The sequence below is a fragment of the Cyphellophora attinorum genome (genome assembly GCF_001299255.1).
Source record: "Cyphellophora attinorum strain CBS 131958 chromosome Unknown Contig35, whole genome shotgun sequence".
In the NCBI taxonomy this organism is placed as follows: domain Eukaryota; kingdom Fungi; phylum Ascomycota; class Eurotiomycetes; order Chaetothyriales; family Cyphellophoraceae; genus Cyphellophora; species Cyphellophora attinorum.
The window spans coordinates 66,099-88,688 of record NW_017253263.1 but is presented as its reverse complement, the minus strand read 5'-3'; the positions used below and the strand labels follow the sequence as shown (position 1 = coordinate 88,688).

The window sequence follows — 22,590 nt, the reverse complement described above, 5'->3', positions numbered from 1 at the left end:
TTCATGTGGGGCCTATGGGCAAACCCCGTTTCCTGCTTTTCCATCAACGACAAGACCTGCCACACCACGCAACCAGGCGGACAGCTCCTCATTGAATCTTTCCGGATCCTCCATGAACAAGAAATGCCCATAGCCATCTGACCACTCCTTGACTGTCAACTTAGGCAAGTGGGCCTTCCACCGTTCCTCGTCAACCTGGAACATCCCACAATGTATAGCCAGCGCCGGTACGGCATCGAAGACCTCATCTCGGCGCCAGGCGTGTGGCTGTACGTCCGTGGTGCAGGTGTTGACGCGGACATGCTTGGGCGTGGTACTCAGCATGATCTGGAGGATTTTGTCGCGGGCGTTGGCTGGAGTGCGGGTTGTAAAGAAGGACTCGATCGTTGCGCGCCAGAAAGTGTCATCCGAGCGTTTGGCGGCGAGGGCCTGGCGTTGTGCGTGCGTGAGCAGTGATTCAGGTAGGTCGAAGAAGGAGTCGACGTAGATGATGGCATTGACTAGATGTGGGTGCAGACGCAGCAGCATTGTGGCGACGGGGCCGCCCATGCTGTGTCCGATAAGGATCGCTGGCCCGCGGCTGTTGTTATTGGTGTTGGTAGAAGTCTCTTCAGTCAGCAAGACCGCGGCGACTGCGTTGGCGAAAAACTCCATCGTATATTGATGACCAGCAGCAGGAGCCCCACTACGGCCGTGGCCGGGGAGGTCGATGGCGAGACTGCGCATTCTTTGCATCAGATGTACCTGACCTGACCAGAGTGCAGAAGAACACGTATAGCCATGGATGAAGACAAGGGCAGGTCCCGGGAGGTGTGCGTTGTAGCCGTCGTACACGACTCGGCTGTCGTTCAATGTTATGTGGCGCTCGACCGCCATTGTTGTGGTCAGCCAAACGACTTTCCGGTCTCGCGTTTTGTTAGAAGGCACGACTTCGAGGTATCGTGACTATTTGCTCGGCCGAAGCAGAGAACGGCTCCCTCTCTTGCCTTCATGTCTTGCTGCGGTGCAGCGCTGCATTTAGCCCATGTCGGCGGGTGACAAACGGGTACCCAAGGTAAGAATCCGGGATGAGGTCAGCGGGAAAATGTCGCTGAGCAGATCGCGACCATCGGACTCGCACAAAAGGGCATCCTCGTCGGCACCCTTGACGGGGACACTCCTTGTTCGGGACAAACTGCGAGCATTTCCTCCCGGACGAAGTCATGTCCGATGTGTAATTGATGCCACGCAGCCAATCACGTGCGATGCATGAACTCTGACAAGATTGGCGTTGAGGATAAAAGTGCCAGCCCTTTAATCATGGTAAAAGCGGCATGATCTGGGATCCCAGATCAAGTCGCTGCGCCGGAAAAGTCGTAGTACACCTCCTGTGTACCTGCCGTACCTATCGGTACGCCCAGGCCCGCAAAACTTTCCTCCCAGGACGAGTCCCAATTGACGGCGTCCATGGCGAAGAGATCGTCAATATTTGCTCCTGCGGAGCTCTCATCGCCAATACTTCCTAACCAAGGGGTGTCGGTAGGGAGAGGATCCTCATGCTCAGTCGTCCTGGCGGGCACAGCGCTGGAATTTCCGACAGCACGGTCGATTGTGTCGAGCACGTTGTTGAGATCGCTTGAGATGGCATCTTGGTATGGCCGTCTTGGGCCTGCCTCTGCCCCGACTGGGGCAGTACAAGCTTGGGGCTCACCCACCCCAGCCTGAGGTACGATGTCAGCATGGCTTTGAACGATCAGTACCTGCTGTTCTAGCACAGCAAGTATGTGACTCATTTGGTCGTCGGACACCATGAGCTGCATTTGCTTCACTTGCTTGATCAAAGAAACTAGCATGAATTTCCACAGAAATCTGGCCATGTTGCGCGAGTCACATGAGCTGCCGTCCTGGATTAATTCCTCAACTTTCGCAAGACGCACTGCTATCTCGTTTGGAAGCGGTGTTTCGGATAAGAGGTGGGCGTCGTTGCCACGAAGCAACCTGAGTAGCTCGATCGACTCACGAAGAAGTGATACGGTCGTCTGATGGGGCAGCGAGCCTCTCTTGGGCTCCATAGTTCGCGCACTGGATTGTAACGACTCGCTTGGCCGAGTAGATCGCACAGCGAGCTCGAAGTATAGATCACGAACGGCTCGGCCGAATTGATTGAAGGTGCTGAGGGCCAAGGCTGGAGCACGCGCGCCATCATGCCGAAGTTCTAGGGAATGCTGTATCGACTCCCACTCCTCTATGCCGTGTTCGTCAACAGATCCGATGGTCTCGATCATTGACGCTGCAATGAGTGGTTGCTGACCGAGAATAGACGCAAACAAAATTTCCAGTATCACGCAGCCAGTGAGCACTCGCTGATGAGCATCCCTGGGTAGATGCTGCCGCCTGTCGTCGATGTCGCTTCTATGGCCTGAACTCGAGGACGAACCGAGAAGTGCCAACAGTCGCAGTGCATGGCCGACGTACAGCCAGGCCACTTCGTATCTTCCCACATGTGCTAAAAGTATGCCCTGTATCAGAAGCGCTCTGATGTGGCCAAGACTGCATGGCTCATTTGTTGAGAACAAGTTATGTGTCGAGAGGTCACTTAGTAGCCCTTGACTTAGACTGACTTGTGCACCACTCAACGTTCCTTGCAACGCGAGAAGCGCAAGCATACAGGCACGATGACCCGAGTCCTCGTGTGTGGATCTACGGTGCCACTGGTGATAGATACGATAGATGTCATGCTTTTCCACAATGGGTAGACTGATATGTGTAAACCGGAAATAGTCGTCAATCAACTCCAATGCATTTGAGGGTAGCACCTCAGGGTTAGGGGCATCGGCGGATCCTTCCATTGTATCTCTGCGCTGTTCCCGGACTTGCGACGGCCGCTGAGTAGACATCGCTGCCGTGGTTCGTAGGGCACCGTGTAGGCTAGAAAGCTCGCTCTGCGCATCAAGACTTGTAGCAATCTTGCGACGCTGCAGCTGCTCTAGAGTGGGCAGGCGATCCTCGAGAACCCTTGCAAGCTGCGACGACCGCCACTCCTTCAGCAGTCCACATTCGTTAACCTCATCTGTCCACAGAACTCCGAAGGAACCCCGTTCAGGATTGTCTGTGCCAGCCTCGAGCACTGCGGTGATAGAGCTTGAAACCTCTGGGTGTGTCAAGAGTCCGATAGCCAGACATTTCTCCAGTGCGTGAACATATCCTTCTGGTAGGCCACGGCGCTTCAATTCGTGAGCATATTGGCAGTTGCGGTTGGATAACGTGCAGTTAGAGCACTTTGGACGAGCGCCATCACACTTCTCCTTCCTCCTGCGACAGGTGTTACACGCTTTCTCGATCCGACTGCGAGCTTTCAGCTGTCGCTGAGTGATTGGTCGAGTCACATTGCTGACCATTGATCTGGTTCATCACCTACAGCGAGCGTAGCAAGAGCTCGTGAGCTTGGGCACCAGGAAGTCCATCACGAGAGCGTGCATGGATCGGAGAGATGAAAAGAGATGGACAATGGGACGGTTGCAACTGGAGTAAAAGCGGCGCCCGAGGCTAGAATTAAGTTCCCGGTAGTACCTGCCTATGCGGCCGATCTGGCTCGGTTTCCCGGCTGTCACAGCCTAATGTTTGATATTCAGACCCGACGGCTCCTTTCTGCTACTTCCAGTCTGATCAAGGTGTGGCATCTCGTCGTCTGCAACAGCCGCGACACCCATGAGCTTCCGCTTCTTCGTGCTCGACGGCTCCATGTCTGCAATCATTTCTTCTCAGACGCGAGGACTGTCGGAACTGACATGACCAAGGATGCGAGAGCATTCACATCGCGCCAGTATGAATCTGGCGCCTCCATTGCTCTGGTCGGACTGCGAGGCGTAGGGAAGCGGTCGCTCGGGTTCATCGCCGCTGCCCACCTTCAGCGACGCTTTGTGAGCGAAGGGCTTTACTTTGAACATGTCACAGGGGCTAAGAAGTCGGCCTATATCAGTCTTCATGGCCAGGATGAATTTCACCGCCGCAGCGACGATGTACTGGAGCAGATGCTAGCCAAATACAGCCAAGATTGCGTCCTAGATTGCGGCATAGCTACTTTGACTGCTAACGGCCGTGCAATTCTGCGGCACTTTGCTCAAACCCACCCCGTTGTGCATATCACTCGCGACTTCGACCACATCCCAGGTATTGCATCTCTCACACCTGCCCAGAAGTTGCAACTCCAACAATGCGATCTTCGCCATCGCAGTTGCTCGAATTTCGAGTATTTCAACCTGGAGGACGTCAATGCGAAAAGAGGTCAGTCACAAGGTACCTCTCCTGACGCCGCGACGACCTTGAGGAGGACTAAAGAGGACATTCAGAATTTTGTCGATTTCATTACTGGACAACAACGGTTCCCAGGCTCTGGTCCATTTTCTCTCTCGGCCGTCCCCATCGAGTCCAGACGGCAGTCATTCGTTACTTCAGGCAGCTTGAGTGCTTTCTCGAGGGCGGTCGATCTAGAGGTTCAACAAGATTCAGGGGAGGACGCCTTCGAGTTGGTCGTGGACACGCTGCATGAGAGCAGCACATCTCACCTCGCGGGAACAATAGCTAGACTGCGAAGAGGTCTCAAAGTTCCTATCATTCTTTCTTTGTCGACAACGCCAATCACAGGCGAGCAAACAGTTGATGAAGTTTTCAACTTACTGCAAGTTCTTCTCCGGCATGGCGTCGAGTATTTGACAGTACCGGTGAGCATTGACGACAGTCATCTGCGTGCGCTAGTTGCGAACAGAGGTGCGACTAAGCTCATAGGTACGGTGCATATTGACACGTCGGCCCCAGGTGCGTGGTCAGATCCCGGACGAAATAACATCTGTCAACGTGCTCAGCAACTTGAGCTTGACGCGGTCAGATTGACACAGCCTGCTGTGAATCATCAAGACAATGACGATTTATACAACTTTCTCACGCATATTAGGCATACAACCGACATCATAGTCACTGCTCATAACACCGGCCTTTTAGGACGTTCGTCTCGGATATCGTGCCGCACAATGACTCCTGTCCGCCAATTTTCACAAGCGTCGCTAGCCTTTTCCGAGCTCGATCCTGAAAGCCAAGTGACAATTGCCGATATTAACTCGGCATTGTTCGCTTCTTTTAAGATGGATCCGCTTCGCTTCTATATCTTGGGCGAGTCGGTCTCTTATAGTTGTTCGCCGCCAATGTACAATGCTGCCTTCGAGCTCTACGGTCTACGACACACCTTCGACCACAAGGACGTCGCCGCTTTCGAACAGCTACTAGAAACTGCCAGTGCGGCATCCTTCGGTGGCTCTGCTATCAGTTTCCCCTTCAAGGAGCAGGCATACCGTGCATGTACTGCCACGAGTCCGCATGCGTCCATCATCGGCTCAGTGAATACGATCATCCCTTTGAGAAGCGGTGTTGGCCCGGCTCTAGGAGAGCATGCCGAGAATCGCAACCGAGCTGGCCAGGTGTCTGGCCTCTATGGAGACAACAGCGACTGGTACAGCATCTTCATCAATGTGTGGAACAAGCTTTCCCCGCACAACGCTGCTCGCCTTGACAGGGCGACCGCTCTATTGCTCGGCGCCGGAGGATCTGCACGCTCGGCTCTGTACGCCTTGTTGCAACTCGGGATCGGTGAAGTTTGTGTGCTAAATCGGACACGCGAGCGAGCTGCAGATATGACCAAGCATTTCCAAGAGTGGTGCGACAGGACTAACAAGCGTCGAAGATCATCGTACTGGATCATAATCACGAGTGGGCTGGGTCTGAAGCCCCAACCGTTATCGTCAACTGCCTCCCACCAGATGTGCGGGTGGCAAATCACGAACCTTGGCAAGAGAGTGGACAGCTGCCTGTGGAATGGCTTGATCACCCGGGTGGTGGCGTTGCAGTGAGCGTCTCATACATGCCCCGGATCACGCCATTCCTGGAACAAGTCATCAGACATTCTGCATCCAGTGGCATTCCGTGGAGTATTGTTGACGGCACTGAGATTGTGTATGAACAGGCGCTGCTGCAATTTGAACAACTACTGGGCTACAGAGCTCCCAAAGCAATCATGAGACGTGCCCTTGAAGAAACTCTGCTTGTGGAGTGAATTCGAACACTAACTATGTTCCCTGCAGCATTATGGGCAAACCAGTCTGGATCGATTCTCGGATTGCGTCGCACACAACTACTGCCGACAGACCATCGTCACCAGTACACACCGGAGCTTCAGATCCTCTGACAACAGCGACGAAGTTTCGAAGCTGTTCTCCATATACCTCCTTGCCATTGATGTTGAGGCGCGAATCCATCCATTGACTCTTTCGACCTTGATCAAGGTGTGCCGGTTGCCAAAGCCTTCCATCAGGCACTGACAACGCGCCTTTGGTTCCAAACAGTCGATAGCAGTCTTGGGCTGTATACGGATACTGGTCGCTCTCACCCGTTCCGGCCTCGATGTTGAAAGGTGAAGCGGCATTGTCCAGGGCCAGAAAGGTTCCTACCACGCCACTTCCAAAACGCAGCGTCACGGCTGCGCCTTCTTCGCCCCTATATCCGCGTGTAGATGCAGCTCGTTCAGCGTGGACTCTAACAATCGGGCCCAGCAGGTACTGCAGCAAGTCCACCTCATGGATCAGATTCACGAGCAGAATATCCCCAGAGCTGTCACGGTGCCAGTGGCCTGGGCCGTCGAAGTATGCTTGCGTCTTGAGCGCCACCCAAACGCCTGAAACACCGATGCAACGACCGATCGCTCCAGAGTCAAGGGCATGCTTGGCAGCTCGAATCGATGCATGACATCGGCGGTGATGACCGACACACATGCGAGTATTGTTATGTCGGCATGTCTCCAAGAGTCTGATCCCGTCTTCGATTGTGGTTGTTATTGGTTTCTCAAGAAGGATATGAACGCCGTGTTCGGAAAGCAGCCCTGCGATGGTAGCATGTGTCTTGTTTGGCGTGCAGATTATGGCAGCATCGATGAAAAGTCCTGACCTGAGAAGTGATGTTGTGTCGTGGAAGTATGCGCAAGCAAATCGCGCTGCAAGAGCCTGTCCATTGTCTGATGGATCTACAATCGCAACGAGACGAGCTTCCTGAGAACCGTCTACCAATTCTGCGTGATGCGAACCGATGTTTCCGGCGCCAATCACGACGACTGCAATCGGCGTGTCACCGAGCGAGCCCATACTGCGTGCCTGAAGCCAGCAAGGGCGCGCTGACGCAGCGTGCAAGCCGCTATGTACCAGGTACGGGTCGGCTGCCATGAAATCCGGAACCCTGCCGGACAAGGTCATGTCCGATGCGGAGTCGCGCGACGAGCACGCGAGCTTGCATCACAAACTCATTCACTACCTTCACACAACGGATCGTTTGTCTCGGCCGGCCTGTGGACCGCGAAGATCCTTCGACGGACATCATAAATCTGATCATCGAAATGGTGATCCATCCTCAGGAGAAGCATGCTGACGAGGATCGCAACGAGAACCTCATAGAAGATGTTGTGGTGCTGATTCCGATAAAGTGCCACGCAAGAAGAATCTTGGACGCGCATTTCCTGGCTCACGCCATATCTATGGGGGAACGCTGAGCCACGACCTCCACGCCCTCGCGGCATGTTCAGGAACAATCTGTCCGTCACCGCCTTCCAGGCTCGTGTTGAACAGCTCTACACTTAGCCACCCAGTATATCCAAGCCCTACCGGTGGGGCAGCCAATATGCTTTCCAATACGATATCCACTGGCATGTAGCCGTCGCTCTCGCCCGCGAAGACTCTCATCTGCCGGGACCAGGTCATTCTTGCGGTCTGTCCCCTAACTGGTATGATCGGCGTCTTTGGCTTGCGGGCATCTGCGAACTGCACATAGTACACTTTACTGACATCAACTGTCGCCGCCATGTCCTTCAGGCTTTTGTGGAGGAGCTCAGTCGCGTTCTCTACACCCGAGCCAACGACGCCAGACTCCGTCGTAGGATCTGCCCACTCGCGGCCTGCAATATGGAATGCGTCCAGACACAAACCAAAGTTCTTTCGATCAACAACCTTGACTACATCCCAGGCTTTGCGCCATGTATCGATAAACGTGCCCCAGCATACACCCTCATACGCGAAACGCACTGGAGGATCATGCTCAGCCCCTTTATCAGCTAGAAGCTGCAGATCTTCGACAAGCCGTCCGATGTCGCCGGTGACGCCTTTCAGAAGGAAGTTGCTTGGCACTTGAATCAAATCTGTGCCAATAATCGATGCAAGCTTCATCCAGAGGTCCAATTTCTCGAGTCGCTGCTGTCGCTGCGCTGGGTCTGTCAGGCCCTCGTAGTGCATGAATGGCTGCAGGACAATGACCTTTAGGTTGTGTTTGTCGGCGAGGAGGCGGAAGTCGTGCGCTGCAGCGCAGAGATCTCTGTCGTTGGGCGATTTGTCATGGACGAGTCCATCGTCATTCGGGGAGAACGTCTTGGTGTGGTATTCGAGATCTTCGTAGAAGCACTCGATGCCTTGGAAGCCTACAGCTGCGGCTGCGGCTATTTTGTCCGACAACAAGTGTCCGGCGTACGCACGACCAAGCGATAGCGAGGCGATTGCTGGGTGAACTTTGCTTTTCATCGATGTACACGTGCCCGGATAGTCTAAATTGCAGCGTTGCCAATGATTCAGAAGAATGCGTTAGTCGATAAAGAGATCACTTCCGGAAGATGCTCGGCCTGCAGTCTGATATGCTGAGCCTGTCGTTGCTCAACCATCCATAGCATGTATGACACGACTGGAAGGAAGACTCTCCTCCAGACTCGCATCGGACATGACTTTGTCCGACAGTCTGTCCCTGTCGATAGCTCCCCATTGGACAACCTCCCATCGCAGCATCGGCATTGATGGGCTGTTGCGGCAATGGATGTGTGCCTTGATCTCGCAACTCTTCAGGCAGGACTCGCTGGGCTGGAACTTTTGTCCGAGCGGATCCATTGCATGTGCTCTAGATGATGTTCGAGTGAGAGGATGGACGATATCAAGCCTTCATCTGGAGAGTCTGGAAATGTCGACATAGAGGACTTCTTGTGATGCAAAACACCGTTGTGTTTGGCTGGCTGGTTCTCAAGGCAGAGGTCCTTCTGGCGTGAACTTTCTGAGTACTTGGAAGTTGGGCATGTCATCCAAGTGATGCTCGAGTGAGGGATGGAAGACAGCAGCTTCGACTGAGTTCTGAATCTTTCGACGCTGAGGCCGCCCTGTGGTGTCCAAAATTGAGACTATTGGCTTGCGAGAGACACACTATTAATAAAGTGCTGGCGGAGGACTCGCTAGTTCTCAATATCGCTCGGGTTTCCGCGGGTGTCTTGAATTTCTATATAAGTCATGTTTTCGGAGTTCAGTGGGTCGGTCAGCCGTACTTGCGATCCATCGAATGCAACATCCAGGTGTGTCCGAACGCGAGAGCCTGGTGGCAACCACATGGTTCGCTCGATGGTGTATGGCTGATGAAGCTCAGCCGGATACTTGAACCGGTCAAATCTGACTGGTCCGATGGGGAACGATGTAGGATCGTGCAGCACGTCCAGGACATCCATCCGAAGATGGCGAAGATGGGTCCGTGTTGGCAGACCAAAGAGAAGTACCGCAGATCGTAGGTCAGTGACAAGAAACTTCTTGCGACCATCTTCTGAGGTCTCCAGAGATATGCCTGGCAAACCGTTCGGACCATATATCTCAAGAAGCACATGCCTTGTCTCGTCTCCCTCGTCCGATGCAATGCGTCCTCGGATGTCGAAGACACTACCACGACTGCGAGATTCCTGACTGCTTGACAGCAGCACCATAGAACTGTGGTACGGGACACAGAGGACGTGTGATATGGCAGCAGCTGAGCAGACCTGATGAAGATAGATTGCTTCTTCGTTAATCGGCAACTCCCTTGCGGGGGCAGGCCACCTATCAGGTAGGTTTCTCCACGCGATTGGGCTATCGACCTTCGAGCATATGAGCTGCTCATACCGTAGCTCCGCTGTCACATCGACTCGGAAGCCGGTGCCGGCTGTATAGCGGATCAGGTTTCGCCTGCGCCCATTGGGGACCGTTCTGTCCGGAGAAAGCTGACCGCTCCAATGCATGTGGTCCGCAAGGTCTTCGATATAGCCGTTGCCTCGGTAGGATGCTACGTCTAGTTCGTCGCGCTCCTCGACCAGTCCGCGACCTGTAGAAAGCTTCATGGGAAGACAGAACAAGACCGTCCCGAAGAGCAGCTCGAGCATATCACATTCGTAGTCGACAGGGAACGTTCAACCATTGTCGCATGCTCCCAGAAACGCATAGACGAGATCATGCGGATCTTCGCACCTGGCACGGCTGAAATTGGTCAGTAGCTGCGCCAGGGGTTGCTGCGTTCCCCGATTCATGACCTTCTGGTTGGCATAGAGTTGAGGTGCAATGTCGTACGGTGCGAAAAATTCGAGCAACAACATCACAGGCCATGACAAGGACGTATTGCCAATGAAGATCCGTTTCTTTCTCGCGAGCAACATTTCCATGTAGACCCAGCGCCGGCTGAAATAAGGAGCATCGAACAGAGCTCTTGTCATGTATTCCGGGGGCTGGTCTCTACACAGCAGGCGGAGCACGCCAGCAGCGGCCCGTAGCGATGAAGGCCAATGTAGAATATAAGACGCTGCCAAGACGTGGTCGACGCGGAGACCTGAAACCCGATCGCGACCTGGATCAATGCCTAGCCAGATCACAACCCCTTTAGCTCGGCTGTAGATGTGGCCCATCATCCATACCTGGTGATTGCGCTCCGTGATATTTGATTGATCAATGCATATCGCATCTATCCATAGAGTTCGGCATGTGGTCCATCTTTTCCGGTAGACCTCAAGAAAGTCGTATAGGTTGTTTCGAATTACGAACAATTTCCCATCGAGAAGGATATGGTGCTTGGGCTGATCGGAGTCACCCCACGCGTAGGATAGAGCTTTGAAGTTCAGCGTCTCTATATTGAATGCTGGGCCAAGACTTATTGTTCGTACAGAGCATTGAATCAAGCCATCATGAGACAATCTGCGGGAGAGGTCAAGCACGCGAATCTCGCGACCACCTTTCTTGACTGGTGGGTATCTGAACTGCTGTCGTTCCGTCGTAGCGAACATGACGTCGACGGGGTGGACTTATTGGTGGTGAGATACTCGACATTAGCCAGTGACCTTGTTTGACTTCGTGCGCCTTTCAATCGAACACTCAGTGCGATCGTGAGCTACACAGGTGCATACACTGGGAGCGGGCAGAATGAACACACGAAATTGATTGAAGGTGAACGGGTCAACAAGCTCCGAGGACGCCTTGAATTTCCCAGGCTGCAGTGTGTTGAGAAGAGAAGAAATTCGACAAAGCGTCGTCACCGCCAGAGAAACAGCTAAAGCAGTTGGCAAGCGTCTCAAAGGTCCGGCACAGTAGCAGGGAACTTCGGTGGTTACACACACCTGCAGATCGGCGAATGGCAAGCTTGCTCTCGCCCCTGGAAAGAACACGCCTGTCACGCCATTTGCAGCCGTCCTGATAGTGAGTCTGCTTCGACATGCGGGGAACTCTCCACGTTGTCGAGTGTGATGACTCCGAACGACAAGGCATGACCGTCCGGTATGCGTAGGTACAACCTTGGAAGGAAGAAAGTCAAGGTCGAGAAGTAGAGGTAGGCTAACTACATCAGGCTTTATTTTTGTAAAGCCCGCTATGTCCGCCAACGCGTCCCGCGACGCGTTCTCCATCAATATGATCTGCGATTCCGATCACGATTCCGACATTGCTGCCATTGAATACCCAAGAACATTTCATAGGCCGTCATGCCTGAACGACCACAGTTTCCTCCTCGGCCGGCTCAGCCTCCAGGGCCAACTGTCCTGAATTACTCTCCGGATGGCTCCCGCCTCAACGTGGCCGGCTGCGGGAACTTTGCTCGATCATATCGGACAAATCACAATGGCGAGCCCGACATGATAGTCGACACCCATGAGGACACTCTCGCGATCGCGTCGGGTGACGACTTTGTTCTTTTGGGGTGCGAGGATGGGACTGTCACCGAGTACAAGGTTCCTAGCGGAGATCTTGAGCGCATGGTGGTCCGCTTCACGCTCCCTGTGCGTGCTTTGGCGCTGTTAAAGAACGACGAGTGGGCTGCAGCAGCAAGCGAGTAAGTATCGTGCTCGACTCATATGTCCAAGCTGACGGCGGCAGCGAGGTGGAGGTCAAGTTGATCAACAGACTGAACACCGAGCAAACAATCACGCTCAACGAACATCCGAAACCTATCAAGCACCTCTCCGTGTCTCCAGACGGCAAATACCTCGCAGCGTCGTGCACGAACGGCGTCATCTACCTTTACGATGTCTCCAGTCTCCCCGAACGGCCCACGCTGTTCAAATCGGTTGATGGTGTTGCTCGCCAATTAGAGACAACAGATGATGCCTCGAGTGAGGCTGTCTGGCACCCTGATGGAAGAGCTTTTGCCTGTGCCACATCGTCTAGAGAGATTCAGGTCGTCTCAGTCTCTGATGGCGCGTTCCAACGAACCTTCAAGGGCGCTCATGCAGGAGATGTCACCGCACTGGCATGGTCGTCAAACGGCGCTCTTCTAGCAAGTGCTGCTACTGACGACTATCTTGTGATCTGGGACACAAAATCGCAGAGTCTTCTGCGGAAGCACAACTACGAGAAGATCTTACAGCTTGCATTTCACCCAGGCACCGAAAACATCCTCAATTGGACAAACAGCTGGGGCGAGTGCAGTATTCAGCCCAATTTCTTCCAGGATGCGCACCTGTCCCTGCTGAAAGGGCCCAAAGTTAGAGCGCCATTTTTCCACGATCCACTTGACGACAAGCCGGTAACGAATGGCGTCAATGGCCACGCACACAAGCGACGAGCAGCCACCCCAGACTCACTCGATGAACTGCTTGGCGAAGATCCCGCAGACACAGGTGCGGACCTGGACGATTGGATCGAAGACGACGACAATGCTGGATACACAAACGGAGTGAATGGCAATGGGAAGAGGACGAATGGACACGCTCATCTCGACTTTCCTCCCACGAAACGCACACATTACTCCTCCTTTGCTCCAGAAGTCCACCCTCCTTTTCAACCCTCACAAACACCATGGCGAGGCAACCGGCGCTATCTGACACTCAATCTTTTGGGCTTCGTCTGGTCCGTCGACCACGACACCCACCGAACAGTCACAGTCGAGTTTTTCGATCGCGAAGAATACCGCGATCTTCACTTCACAGACTACTTCGGCTACGACAAAGCTTGCTTGACCGAACACGGCTCACTCTATGCCTCAGCTGCGAAAGATGGCAACGGTGGCATCATCTTCTACCGACCTCACGAAACATGGGTCACACGATCTGATGGCGGCAATGGAAGCCGCCTGCAACTACCTAACGGCGAAGAAGCCACCAGCATTGCTCTGGGAAAACGCTACATTGTTGCAACCACAAATTTTGGCTACGTTCGCGTTTGGACTCTCTTCGGCACGCCGGTGCGTGTCTGGCGGATCAAGAATGGCCCAGCAGTGACGTGTGCTGCATGGGGCGACTTCGTCTTGACCGTCGGCAATGGCCCAGTCGGCAGCGATGGACGAAGCAAGCTGGTGTACAGCATCGAGGACTTGCGCAATGACGAGACGTTGCAGTGTGAGGATTTTGTGGCTCTTTCCGACTCAGAAGATGCCGACGAGTGGGGTCTCCAATCACTTTTCTGGTCCGACGAGGGTGACCCATGCATCTACGATAAGGCTGGCGTCCTGCTCACGCTTCTACATTGGCGCACACCCAATCAGGCCAAATGGACGCCCTTACTAGATACAAACCGGCTCGAACGACTACGCGACGGCCGGAAGGAGGAGCGATACTGGCCTGTAGCCGTCGCAGGTGAACGCTTTCACTGCGTCATCCTCAAGGGCGGCGAGACGAGCCCGTACTTCCCTCGACCACTTTTGACAGAATTCGAGTTCGAGATCCCAGTAGGACGGATAGTAGAAGACGAGTCCGGTGCAATGGACGAAGACGGCGAGCCAACAAGTGAGTCGAATGCAAAGGCAGGCGCAAGACTCGAAGAATCATTCGTTCGGCACACATTGCTTCTGGAAATGCTGCGGGATTCCGTGGACGCACAGGGCGAGCACGCAAGCTATACACTGAAGACCGAGTTGGCAAGGAGAGAGATCGAGGTCGATAAGGTGCTTCTGCAGCTGCTGGCTGTGGAATGCAGAGAAGGCGAGGATAGAGGCATGAAGGCGCTTGAAGTCGTGAAGCTGATGCGCGACCGTACTGGACGTATGCTCGAGGCTGCTGGGAAGGTCGCGCAGAGGTGGGGCTTTGGTGTGCTAGAGGAGAAAGTGAGGGAGGTGGCGGAGAAACGAGTCGGAGGTGTAGAAGAACTATAATGACACACGGTACGCCGTGATGCAAAGTAGAACATCGACCTTACACGATCATCTGCAGTTTTCGTGTTCGGGACAGATGTACTGCTAAAGCATTTATATTCAGCACATTGTAAGCGCGGTCGCCTGAGCTTGAAGAAGGCACCGGTAGGTCCAAATGTGGAGACTGGCGGCTCCTGCCTGATCAAACATCACCTGCAAGAAATTGAAATTCCGGGTTCATTATGGAAGGACAAAGATGTGGCCCGCCGTCTCCCACACTTCTATCAGATCTTTGCACTACTCGGGCAATCCTGCAAGCTCGAATCGACTCGCATCTGCCATGTCCCAGCGTGGCATCAAGGCCGTCAAGTTTTTGACTCTTACCGAGTTGACAGTCGTCTATATCGTGCCGCTCGCGACCTTCACTAACGAGAGTCTCAACGAGCGAGTTCTGTGGGTAGGTAGCCGCGAACGATCAGTCGTTCCCCATCTGTTCCTTGTCCGCTTGTGACGACATCCGATTTCGATTACAGGTGTCGTTCTAACCCCTGTTCATGGTCGAACCTCGCGAGCGGAGGATCCTCCGCAATTGGCCGTCGCACCGGCTAGTGTCAAGATGTCCACGCAATCACAAGTATGTCTAAGACTCAGGCATCGCTCGAAGCCTGCCTGCTAGTTCGGTGCAGTGTACAAAAGAAGTTCCGATGGCTGTTCGCCCAAAATCCAGGATGTTCTACCTAACAGCATCCCACCGATATGGCGGAGTCGCGTCCGCCGTCATACGCGCCCGAGGATCACGATCAAGTACCATACGCGATCATGAACTGGTACCTCAATCGCAACCTCAGCCGTTCATCCCACAGCAAATAGTTGCAACTAGGACGCGTCGTCGATCCCCAGCAGCCATCATCGTAGAGACGTTACAGCTGCTGTCAGCCACTGCGCTGATCGTAGTCTGTGCTACCCTGCTCTACTACAGCAGTGCCCTTTTGGCCTATCACTACAGCATGATTCGGAGCCATATGACGGTCAAAGCCTCAGCATCACTACTATCTCCAGCAATGCGACCTTCAATGTCAGCGACCCTGACTTCGATACACGTCACTACGGCAACGTCACATACAAGCTCACACCTTACCAGGGCGTCTTAACATACGACATTCAGCTCAGCGTCATCACGGGAGCTGTCGGGCTTCCCTGCTGGGTCATCGTCTTACTTTTACTGGTCCTGCGAGGCGACTTAGGTATACGAGCCGGAGGCGCCCTCGCTGCCTGCCTGCCCTTCATAGCAAAAGCACACTGGCCTCGCAGACGTGCAAAGCAGCCCGAAAGGCAGCGCGGGAACCACCAAAATAATTCACTGCCAGTTACTACGACGACGAGGCCGCAGCTTCCGGACTACCTGGCGGCAGACCCAGCACCACAGCCCATGCCAACAACTCTATCGCCCGTATCCCTCCACATTCTGCAGTGGCTATACACTCTCACCTCCCTACTTACCTTTGGACTTGCGCTCTCGGCATACCTGGAGAACTTCTTCCCCTCGGGCTACCTCGACAATGGCTATCCGGCCTCAGATGCGGTAAGCGACACGAAAGCACACGTTTCGCTCACCAGGTGGGTGTGCTTTCTCGAATCAGAGATCTTCATTGCCGATCGTGAAGTTGCGTCAAAACAGCCCGGACCTTCCTTCGGAAACAAGCAATACACTGTGTTCTCCCCAGTGAACGATCGCGATCGGGAGTATGTGCTCGCGCACGATGTGAAGATGGCATGTCAAGCAGCAACAGTCATGACGGTAGCGAACATTCTGCTCATGAGTATGAGTAGTGGACAGATGTTGTTGAGCGGATGCGGTTGTGGCTGTTGGCCGGGGACTGTTGCTTGCTGCTGACGTTGCGGGTCAGTCAAAAGGGTCTCATGAGTCATTTGCATGGCGTTGTCCAGTTCTTTTTCGTGGTGATGGCGGCCATGCCTGATGACAAGCTGCTGAGCGATGTCTATGGCCTATACGTGTCCGCTTTGGCCTGCTCGCTGGGATGAAGCAATATCACCGAGTCTGTCTGCCATCTACGCGAACAAAGACGATTGGTCGACCGCAAGCACCACTGCATATCCTCTGTGTTCAGGAGGCCATGTGATGGCTATCTCTTCAACTGGCCAATCTTGGTAGGGGGCGGAAAAGGTTCTTTTGCACCCAAGCCGAAAGTCGCTGCGGGCCGCAAATGAGGTCGGCCGATTTTCCACCAATGACAGCCGCCTACGTTGTTTCATGCGATATAAAGAGCTCGCGCTTCCAAAGTTCCTCTCCACAAGCATGTCGACGACCGTCCTCTGACCGTCAATGATTGTCGTGCGGATCATGTCGACGACAGTGACCTGTGACCGACCGCTGAATCTTTCGTTCGAGACCATCAATCCGGAATATAAGAACAAGCTGTGCGGGCGTCACTCGCGATGTCCTTCCAGTCAGGCAGCACTGGGCTCACTACTCTTAAGATCTTGCCAACCTGACCATGAACGACTACATCAGTCCGATCTCGAAGGCGCTTTTCACTCTTACCATTGTCGACCAGGATGAAAGTGCTCCGGCAGACGAAACAGATACACCAAAACCTCGAACGAACCCGTATGCACTGATCAGACACACCGAGCTATCAGCTAAGGACCCGCAACTACAACTGAAAGGCAAAGGTAAGGAAAAATGTAATGAGGATTCCGCAGAGCCCTCCTCCTCACCGCTAGGCCCTGGCCGATTCCGACTCCTCAAGTTTCGACTTGATGGTGACAAGCTCTCTTGCACGACCTCGTCCAAAGATCTGAACGAAGCACCGGCCTACATTGCACTCTCATACTCTGGGGGTTTCGTCGATGTCTCTCACTCAATCGAAGTGGACGGCAAAGACTTTCTGGTGTCTGCTGCCGTCCATACCGCTCTGCAAGTCTCCGCAAGCAATTCGTCTTTGAGGTTTGCGATGGTAATGTCTGGATCGATGCCGTGGCCATCAACCAGAAAGATATCGTCGGGAAGACACAGCAGGTTCAATTGATGTCAGCTATCTATCAAAAAGCGACCTTCGTCGTCGGATGGCTAGGAGAGCTGACCGAGGGCAACCGCCGAGGCTTGCAACTCATCAAACGCGTCATGGAAACGATCGGAATCCGAGAAATCTACGACGCCAGCATGAATAACATGCGCAGCCGACCCAGTGTCGCAGAGACATTCACCATCGCCGAACAACACAATCTGCCATACATTGGCCATCCTGCCTGGGAAGATGTCGTCACGATCTACCAGAAAGGCTGGTTCGGCCGCGTCTGGGTCATACAGGAGTTTCTCTTCGCCAAAAAGTTCACATTCCTCTGCGGCGACGTGATGATCGAGGACGATCTCGTCCACTTCGCAGCAAGTCTCGGACAGCTCCCCTTCCTCGAGCAAGCCGTGTCTGAAGCGCGTGGGAGTAGTCTAGGCCTCCACTTCGCGAGGTCGCTCGCCACATGGAGAGAGGATTGGGGGAAAGGCGTCAGGCAGAACATGTTTTCCTGCCTGCTCAAAACCTTGTTTGCCGCAGCTACAGATTCTCGCGACAAAGTTTTTGCTCTCGTCTCACTCTGCAACGATATTGGCCCCGAGATCATCGACTACAAGCAGTCTGCCGAGAATGTCATGCTTGCATTCGCCTTGCACCATTTTCGAGCCCATGCTCCCAACATCGAAGCCTTTCTTTCGCTGCCACAGACATTTAATCCAATTGAAGGCAAACCTAGCTGGGTGACAGCCTGGATTGGAGGGAAACCCAGCGGCAGCTTTGCACTCGGACTTGGAAAACACTCTGGTCTCAATCAAAGCATTATACCGTCTTCGCGCACGAAGATGGGTATCGCAGTGACCGCAGGTCGGTATGCGTTCTTCGTCGACAGCTCGAAGTTTGACACCATCGCTGTTATTGTTGATCCGCAACTACCAGTCAATGACATTCCATCGATCGAAGGCATGACGCGCGGTTTCCACAACGACGAGTATGCAGCGTGGTTCAAGAAATGGTGGACCCATGAGTTGAAGAGACTGGAGTTTAATTGCGAGCTCGCCGATTTGACTGAAGGTCTTGGTACTTATCCAACCGGAGAAGAGATCGAAGACGTGTACTGGCGATGCAAAGAAATGCCAGCTGACTCTCCAATAACTTCCTCGGAGGCCGGGCGACGGCGCGACCTGTTCCGCGGCCAAACTTAAGTGGGATGCTGCCAGAATACTGTCGCTGGGCACTCAGATCCACGACGACTACAATCAATCCGGCATGACCCTGGAAATGTTGCGCGTGGGAGAGGAGTACGAGCGGAAACTTAGAGACTACCAGTTGTGCATGGCCACCGTACAAAACGATATATCTGTCGGTGGCATCCCGCCGTCACGCCTGTACGCCATCACTGAGAACGGCTATGTTGCATGGGTGCCTCCCGAGACTGCGATTGGCGATGAGCTGCACATGATCCATGGAGCGCGGGTCCCTTATATTCTTAGGAGACTCGAAGAACATGAGTCCGCACATGCGGTGTCCCTTGTTGGGGATGCCTATGTGCATGGCCTGATGATGGGGACTCGTATCTATGAGAGCGGCTTGCTGGAACCTAGGACTACGATTGACATATTGTAGCTTGAAGTATTCTCAGCTTCGTTCATGCTGCGGTCCTGCGTCAACGTCCCGTCACCAGCTCGCTGGGCGAGACTTGTACAGGCCAGAGCATTCCATGACCCTACAGGCTTGTCGGGACGCGGCCTTTCTCTCGACATATGGACCTGAGCCTTGGAGCAAGTTCACCATTCTTTTGGCGCCTGACACGGGTGTCGTAGCAATGTTGCACCGCTCACGATGCGAGAAGTTGAGCAACCGGAGCCCGTCGCAACGTCCCTTCGCCATCTCATGGCACAGACCCCATCATCAATCCGAACGCCCCTGACAATAATCCACGCTACCGTCTGCTGGCTCTCCACCGGCGCAACGCCATCAATTTGGACATTTGCAGACATCACAGTATTTCCACAAGCAACCTCTCTCACAGAAATAACAGCAGAAGAAGCCCTCACAGGCGTCGTCTCCGCCTCGTAGCTGCGGATTGGGTTCTCGGCCGTGATTCATGGCATTGATCTCGGCGAACTCCATGGATTGCTGCCGTGTAGGTTGCTTGAACTCGCCGTCAGTCCTTCGTTCTGGGTAGGGCTTTCCCCAGTGTGTAGCCTACCTGGGTGACAAGATCAGCGAGCTGTGCGAGCTTGCCAGACGCGTCGACGGCATCATTGATCGTTTGTCGGCTACTCATACTCGTCATTGTTGACAGGCGCGTGGGAATCACAGAGGAAGTCGCAGGACGAGGCTCGTCCTCCGTTCGCGAAGGAGAGCCTCCGCGCTCTAATAGATACAGATCGCCATTGAAGCGTCTGCATTGAGGTTTACGAGTGTGATTGCACTACTGGCTGACGAAAGACCTGTGAAAGAACTGCCCCTCGTCTAATTACAGCCAATGGCAGAGGCGCGAAATACGAGCGTTCTGAAACCCATTGCCTTTCTGAGCCATGTGCGCTTGGATGAGAGCGCCACTATTTTACGCCTCGAAATTGACTACCCAGTCCCGTTTCTAGGACCGGACCAAGTCCTGGTGAAGATTCACGTCGCCGGCCTCAACCATCACTACTCGTGCAAACCCTCGTGCCCGCAGTCCTCTCTCGCGACATGATCGACGTCGTCACCCTAGTCCTCACGCTGAGTTTGATCAAGATGGTGGCACGATCTTGTCCTAGCTTTCTGTTGGTCTGTTAGAAGCACCCGGAATGTCTCAATGGCGAAAAAGCTTTGCCACTCAGGAGATTTGAAGGCCACATTGACAGCGCGGCTTGCCGCCACAGCATTACCGATCCCCAGCTGGTCTTAACTGAAGTTCTGAAATGCCCTGGGGTTGTGGCTCACAGAGACTCCAGAACAGCAGATCAGGAGTGCATGATTCCCTGATTGTTCCAGCCACTTTTTCCATCAAATCTCGCTGTGGAAGGCGCGAACCCTATGCGAGGCAACTTGCTTCACTGGATACGTCGCGGCTGGCGCGCGGGAGTCCTTACGGCCGCATACTTATCCCTGATTGGCGCGTCTAGGCGTGCGTTGGCTCTGTCGTGGAAGAAACCTCAGAGAAGGGACGTGATGAGGACGAGGCAACAGGAACCACCTCAAACCTTGGCGAAAGGCAGCCAGCCAGCCATTTCGCTTGGCTGGGCCGCTTGAGGCAGGCTTCGCGAAGGGCAGTGCCATCGCCTACGGCCTGATGAGACAGCAAGTACTAACTGCGACTATACTGCATCAACAGACGTGATTCTATGCGAGATCTTATTGTCACTACCCGAAAGCTTCATCAGTATACGGGATACGCGACACTTGAATCACGTGATACCACCCCTCCAGAAATCCGCAAGGCGCAGCGGTCTCTGATGAGGTCAGTTTCGCGACCAATTATCATTCTTTGGTGTTCTTGCTTTCTGCTCCCTCCTCCCGATCCAGCTCCCCATTGCTTTGGTACATCATCGCGAGCATCGATCAAGCTCGCAACATGGACCTCGTGGCGGCAGTGCTCGAGTCTATTCCCCGCGTTTCGCGACAGAGTCACGTCCGTATCCTGTACAGCTTCAATAACATACCTTTGAGGCTTGAGATGTACAAGCGGTGGCGTGCAACGCAACGAGACGTTACATTCTTGCAATTGAGGTAGGTGAGATGCGGTGTCGTTAAAGGTAAGAGCCTTAGAAGTGAGTACCTATAAAGATGTGCTTGATTCTCGACGGCTTCAGGCTTTCTCACTCATCAACAGCAACAACAGCAAGAAGCACTCCACGCTCAACTATCTACAAATCAACAACTTCGATACATCCCAAAACACAGTCAACGCCATTTCTCAGCAATCATGCACCAACAAGCTCTCCTCGCTTTCCTGAGCGCTACACCCCTTTTCGCGGCCCCAGTTCCCCAGGACGCCAAAGCTCTCGACCACCCTACCTTCACAATTACCAGCATTGATACGACCGCGATCAAAGCACGCGGCGCCGTCGGCAATACCCTCGAGTACCCACCATTCAAGGTCGCCTCTGATGACAGCGACTTTGTCAGGCGTGGCGGCATCAAGCTCAGCTCCGCTCCCATCTACAGCCCCGTGCCTGACTCCTTCGTCAAGCGCCAAGAGGGCGAAGCAGAGGCTGCCTCGGCTTCATGGGACCCATACTGCATCCCAGGCGGCTCCAACTGCGGCCTGATCGTCGACGACGCAACTGCCGTGAAGCGAAGCGAGCCACCTGTCGTGCTTCCCAAGGGCGTTAAGGTCGCCGATGCTACCTATGTGAAGCGGCAAGAAGCTGATGCGACTGCTATGGAGGCAGCATTGGATCCATACTGCAGGCCTGATGGCACGAACTGCGGTCTTGATGTCAAGGCGACAGGTGCTGACGCTACTGCGATCACGGCTCGCCAGGAGGCTACCATTCAAGGTGATCGACCCAACTTTGCTGCTCTGGGCGATGATGCCCGTATGGACTCCGCTGCCATCAAGCTCGTCAGGAGCGACTGCCATGGGCGTTCCACCAGAGGTTCACGTGGTCAACGATGATGCGCACATGGACGCCACTGCTATCAAGGCGCGTCAGGGGATTACCGCTGAAGATGGTCGTCCGACTTTCGCGGCTCTGGGCGATGATGCCATTTAAAGAGCCATATTCTTTCTGAGAAGCTGCTTGTCGTCGACATTGGCTTCAGGGTATACGATGGATCACTTTTCGATTTATGTCTGGCGTTGTTGTTTGCTTTAACAATACATGGTTGTCAGGGTTGACATATCTGACACGGGGTCACGATCACTGCTTGCCTGGGCTATCAAGGCAGTTTCCCAATCAGGCAAGCCTGCCAATCTTTCGCCGACTAATTAGCCGCCGCCATTGCCTGTAGATAGTTCTCCTCCTCATTTCTAACAGTTTGATCATATCGAGACAGCTGCTCTCGCAGCCCTCTCGCATTATTCTAGCTCACGCAATTCGGGCTTCATGTGTGACATGCGTTCCTGCGTAACGCAACACAAATCAGGTCCCGCTGCAGCCGGTCGGACAAAGCTTTGCTTGCGGACATACTGCGTGATGCACCCTGGTCTTGCCCAAAATGGGCTATAGGTGTATGCAGG

At 53.9% G+C, this 22,590-nt stretch overlaps 10 protein-coding genes across 10 annotated transcripts; 4 read left to right on the top strand and 6 right to left on the bottom strand.

Annotated features, from left to right (window-relative positions):
- Positions 1–12: 12 nt before the first annotated feature.
- AB675_10442 (uncharacterized protein) lies at positions 13–876 on the bottom strand (the record flags this gene model as incomplete). The annotated part of the gene is made up of 1 exon (XM_018139215.1): positions 13–876. One exon carries the CDS (start codon positions 874–876, stop codon positions 13–15), a length of 864 nt encoding a protein of 287 aa, XP_017995881.1.
- Positions 877–1,331: 455 nt separating this feature from the next.
- AB675_10441 (uncharacterized protein) lies at positions 1,332–1,856 on the bottom strand (the record flags this gene model as incomplete). The annotated part of the gene is made up of 1 exon (XM_018139214.1): positions 1,332–1,856. One exon carries the CDS (start codon positions 1,854–1,856, stop codon positions 1,332–1,334), a length of 525 nt encoding a protein of 174 aa, XP_017995898.1.
- A 1,911-nt stretch (positions 1,857–3,767) lies between these two features.
- On the top strand, positions 3,768–5,879 carry AB675_10440 (Quinate repressor protein; the record flags this gene model as incomplete). The annotated part of the gene is made up of 1 exon (XM_018139213.1): positions 3,768–5,879. One exon carries the CDS (start codon positions 3,768–3,770, stop codon positions 5,877–5,879), a length of 2,112 nt encoding a protein of 703 aa, XP_017995880.1.
- A 216-nt stretch (positions 5,880–6,095) lies between these two features.
- On the bottom strand, positions 6,096–7,163 carry AB675_10439 (putative oxido YrbE; the record flags this gene model as incomplete). Its single annotated transcript, XM_018139211.1, has 1 exon — positions 6,096–7,163. One exon carries the CDS (start codon positions 7,161–7,163, stop codon positions 6,096–6,098), a length of 1,068 nt encoding a protein of 355 aa, XP_017995858.1.
- A 384-nt stretch (positions 7,164–7,547) lies between these two features.
- AB675_10438 (3-dehydroshikimate dehydratase) lies at positions 7,548–8,582 on the bottom strand (the record flags this gene model as incomplete). The annotated part of the gene is made up of 1 exon (XM_018139210.1): positions 7,548–8,582. The coding sequence occupies one exon, from the start codon at positions 8,580–8,582 to the stop codon at positions 7,548–7,550; it is 1,035 nt and encodes a 344-aa protein (XP_017995931.1).
- A 692-nt stretch (positions 8,583–9,274) lies between these two features.
- AB675_10437 (uncharacterized protein) lies at positions 9,275–10,180 on the bottom strand (the record flags this gene model as incomplete). The annotated part of the gene is made up of 1 exon (XM_018139209.1): positions 9,275–10,180. The coding sequence occupies one exon, from the start codon at positions 10,178–10,180 to the stop codon at positions 9,275–9,277; it is 906 nt and encodes a 301-aa protein (XP_017995874.1).
- A 69-nt stretch (positions 10,181–10,249) lies between these two features.
- On the bottom strand, positions 10,250–11,113 carry AB675_10436 (uncharacterized protein; the record flags this gene model as incomplete). Its single annotated transcript, XM_018139208.1, has 1 exon — positions 10,250–11,113. One exon carries the CDS (start codon positions 11,111–11,113, stop codon positions 10,250–10,252), a length of 864 nt encoding a protein of 287 aa, XP_017995943.1.
- A 690-nt stretch (positions 11,114–11,803) lies between these two features.
- Positions 11,804–14,406, top strand: AB675_10435 (Minichromosome loss protein 1; the record flags this gene model as incomplete). The annotated part of the gene is made up of 2 exons (XM_018139207.1): positions 11,804–12,150; positions 12,195–14,406. 2 exons carry the CDS (start codon positions 11,804–11,806, stop codon positions 14,404–14,406), a joined length of 2,559 nt encoding a protein of 852 aa, XP_017995845.1.
- A 319-nt stretch (positions 14,407–14,725) lies between these two features.
- On the top strand, positions 14,726–19,040 carry AB675_10434 (uncharacterized protein; the record flags this gene model as incomplete). The annotated part of the gene is made up of 5 exons (XM_018139206.1): positions 14,726–14,842; positions 15,368–16,205; positions 16,885–17,299; positions 17,329–18,528; positions 18,581–19,040. 5 exons carry the CDS (start codon positions 14,726–14,728, stop codon positions 19,038–19,040), a joined length of 3,030 nt encoding a protein of 1,009 aa, XP_017995913.1.
- Positions 19,041–21,330: 2,290 nt separating this feature from the next.
- AB675_10433 (uncharacterized protein) lies at positions 21,331–22,123 on the top strand (the record flags this gene model as incomplete). The annotated part of the gene is made up of 2 exons (XM_018139205.1): positions 21,331–21,946; positions 21,978–22,123. The coding sequence occupies 2 exons, from the start codon at positions 21,331–21,333 to the stop codon at positions 22,121–22,123; spliced, it is 762 nt and encodes a 253-aa protein (XP_017995926.1).
- Positions 22,124–22,590: the final 467 nt, after the last annotated feature.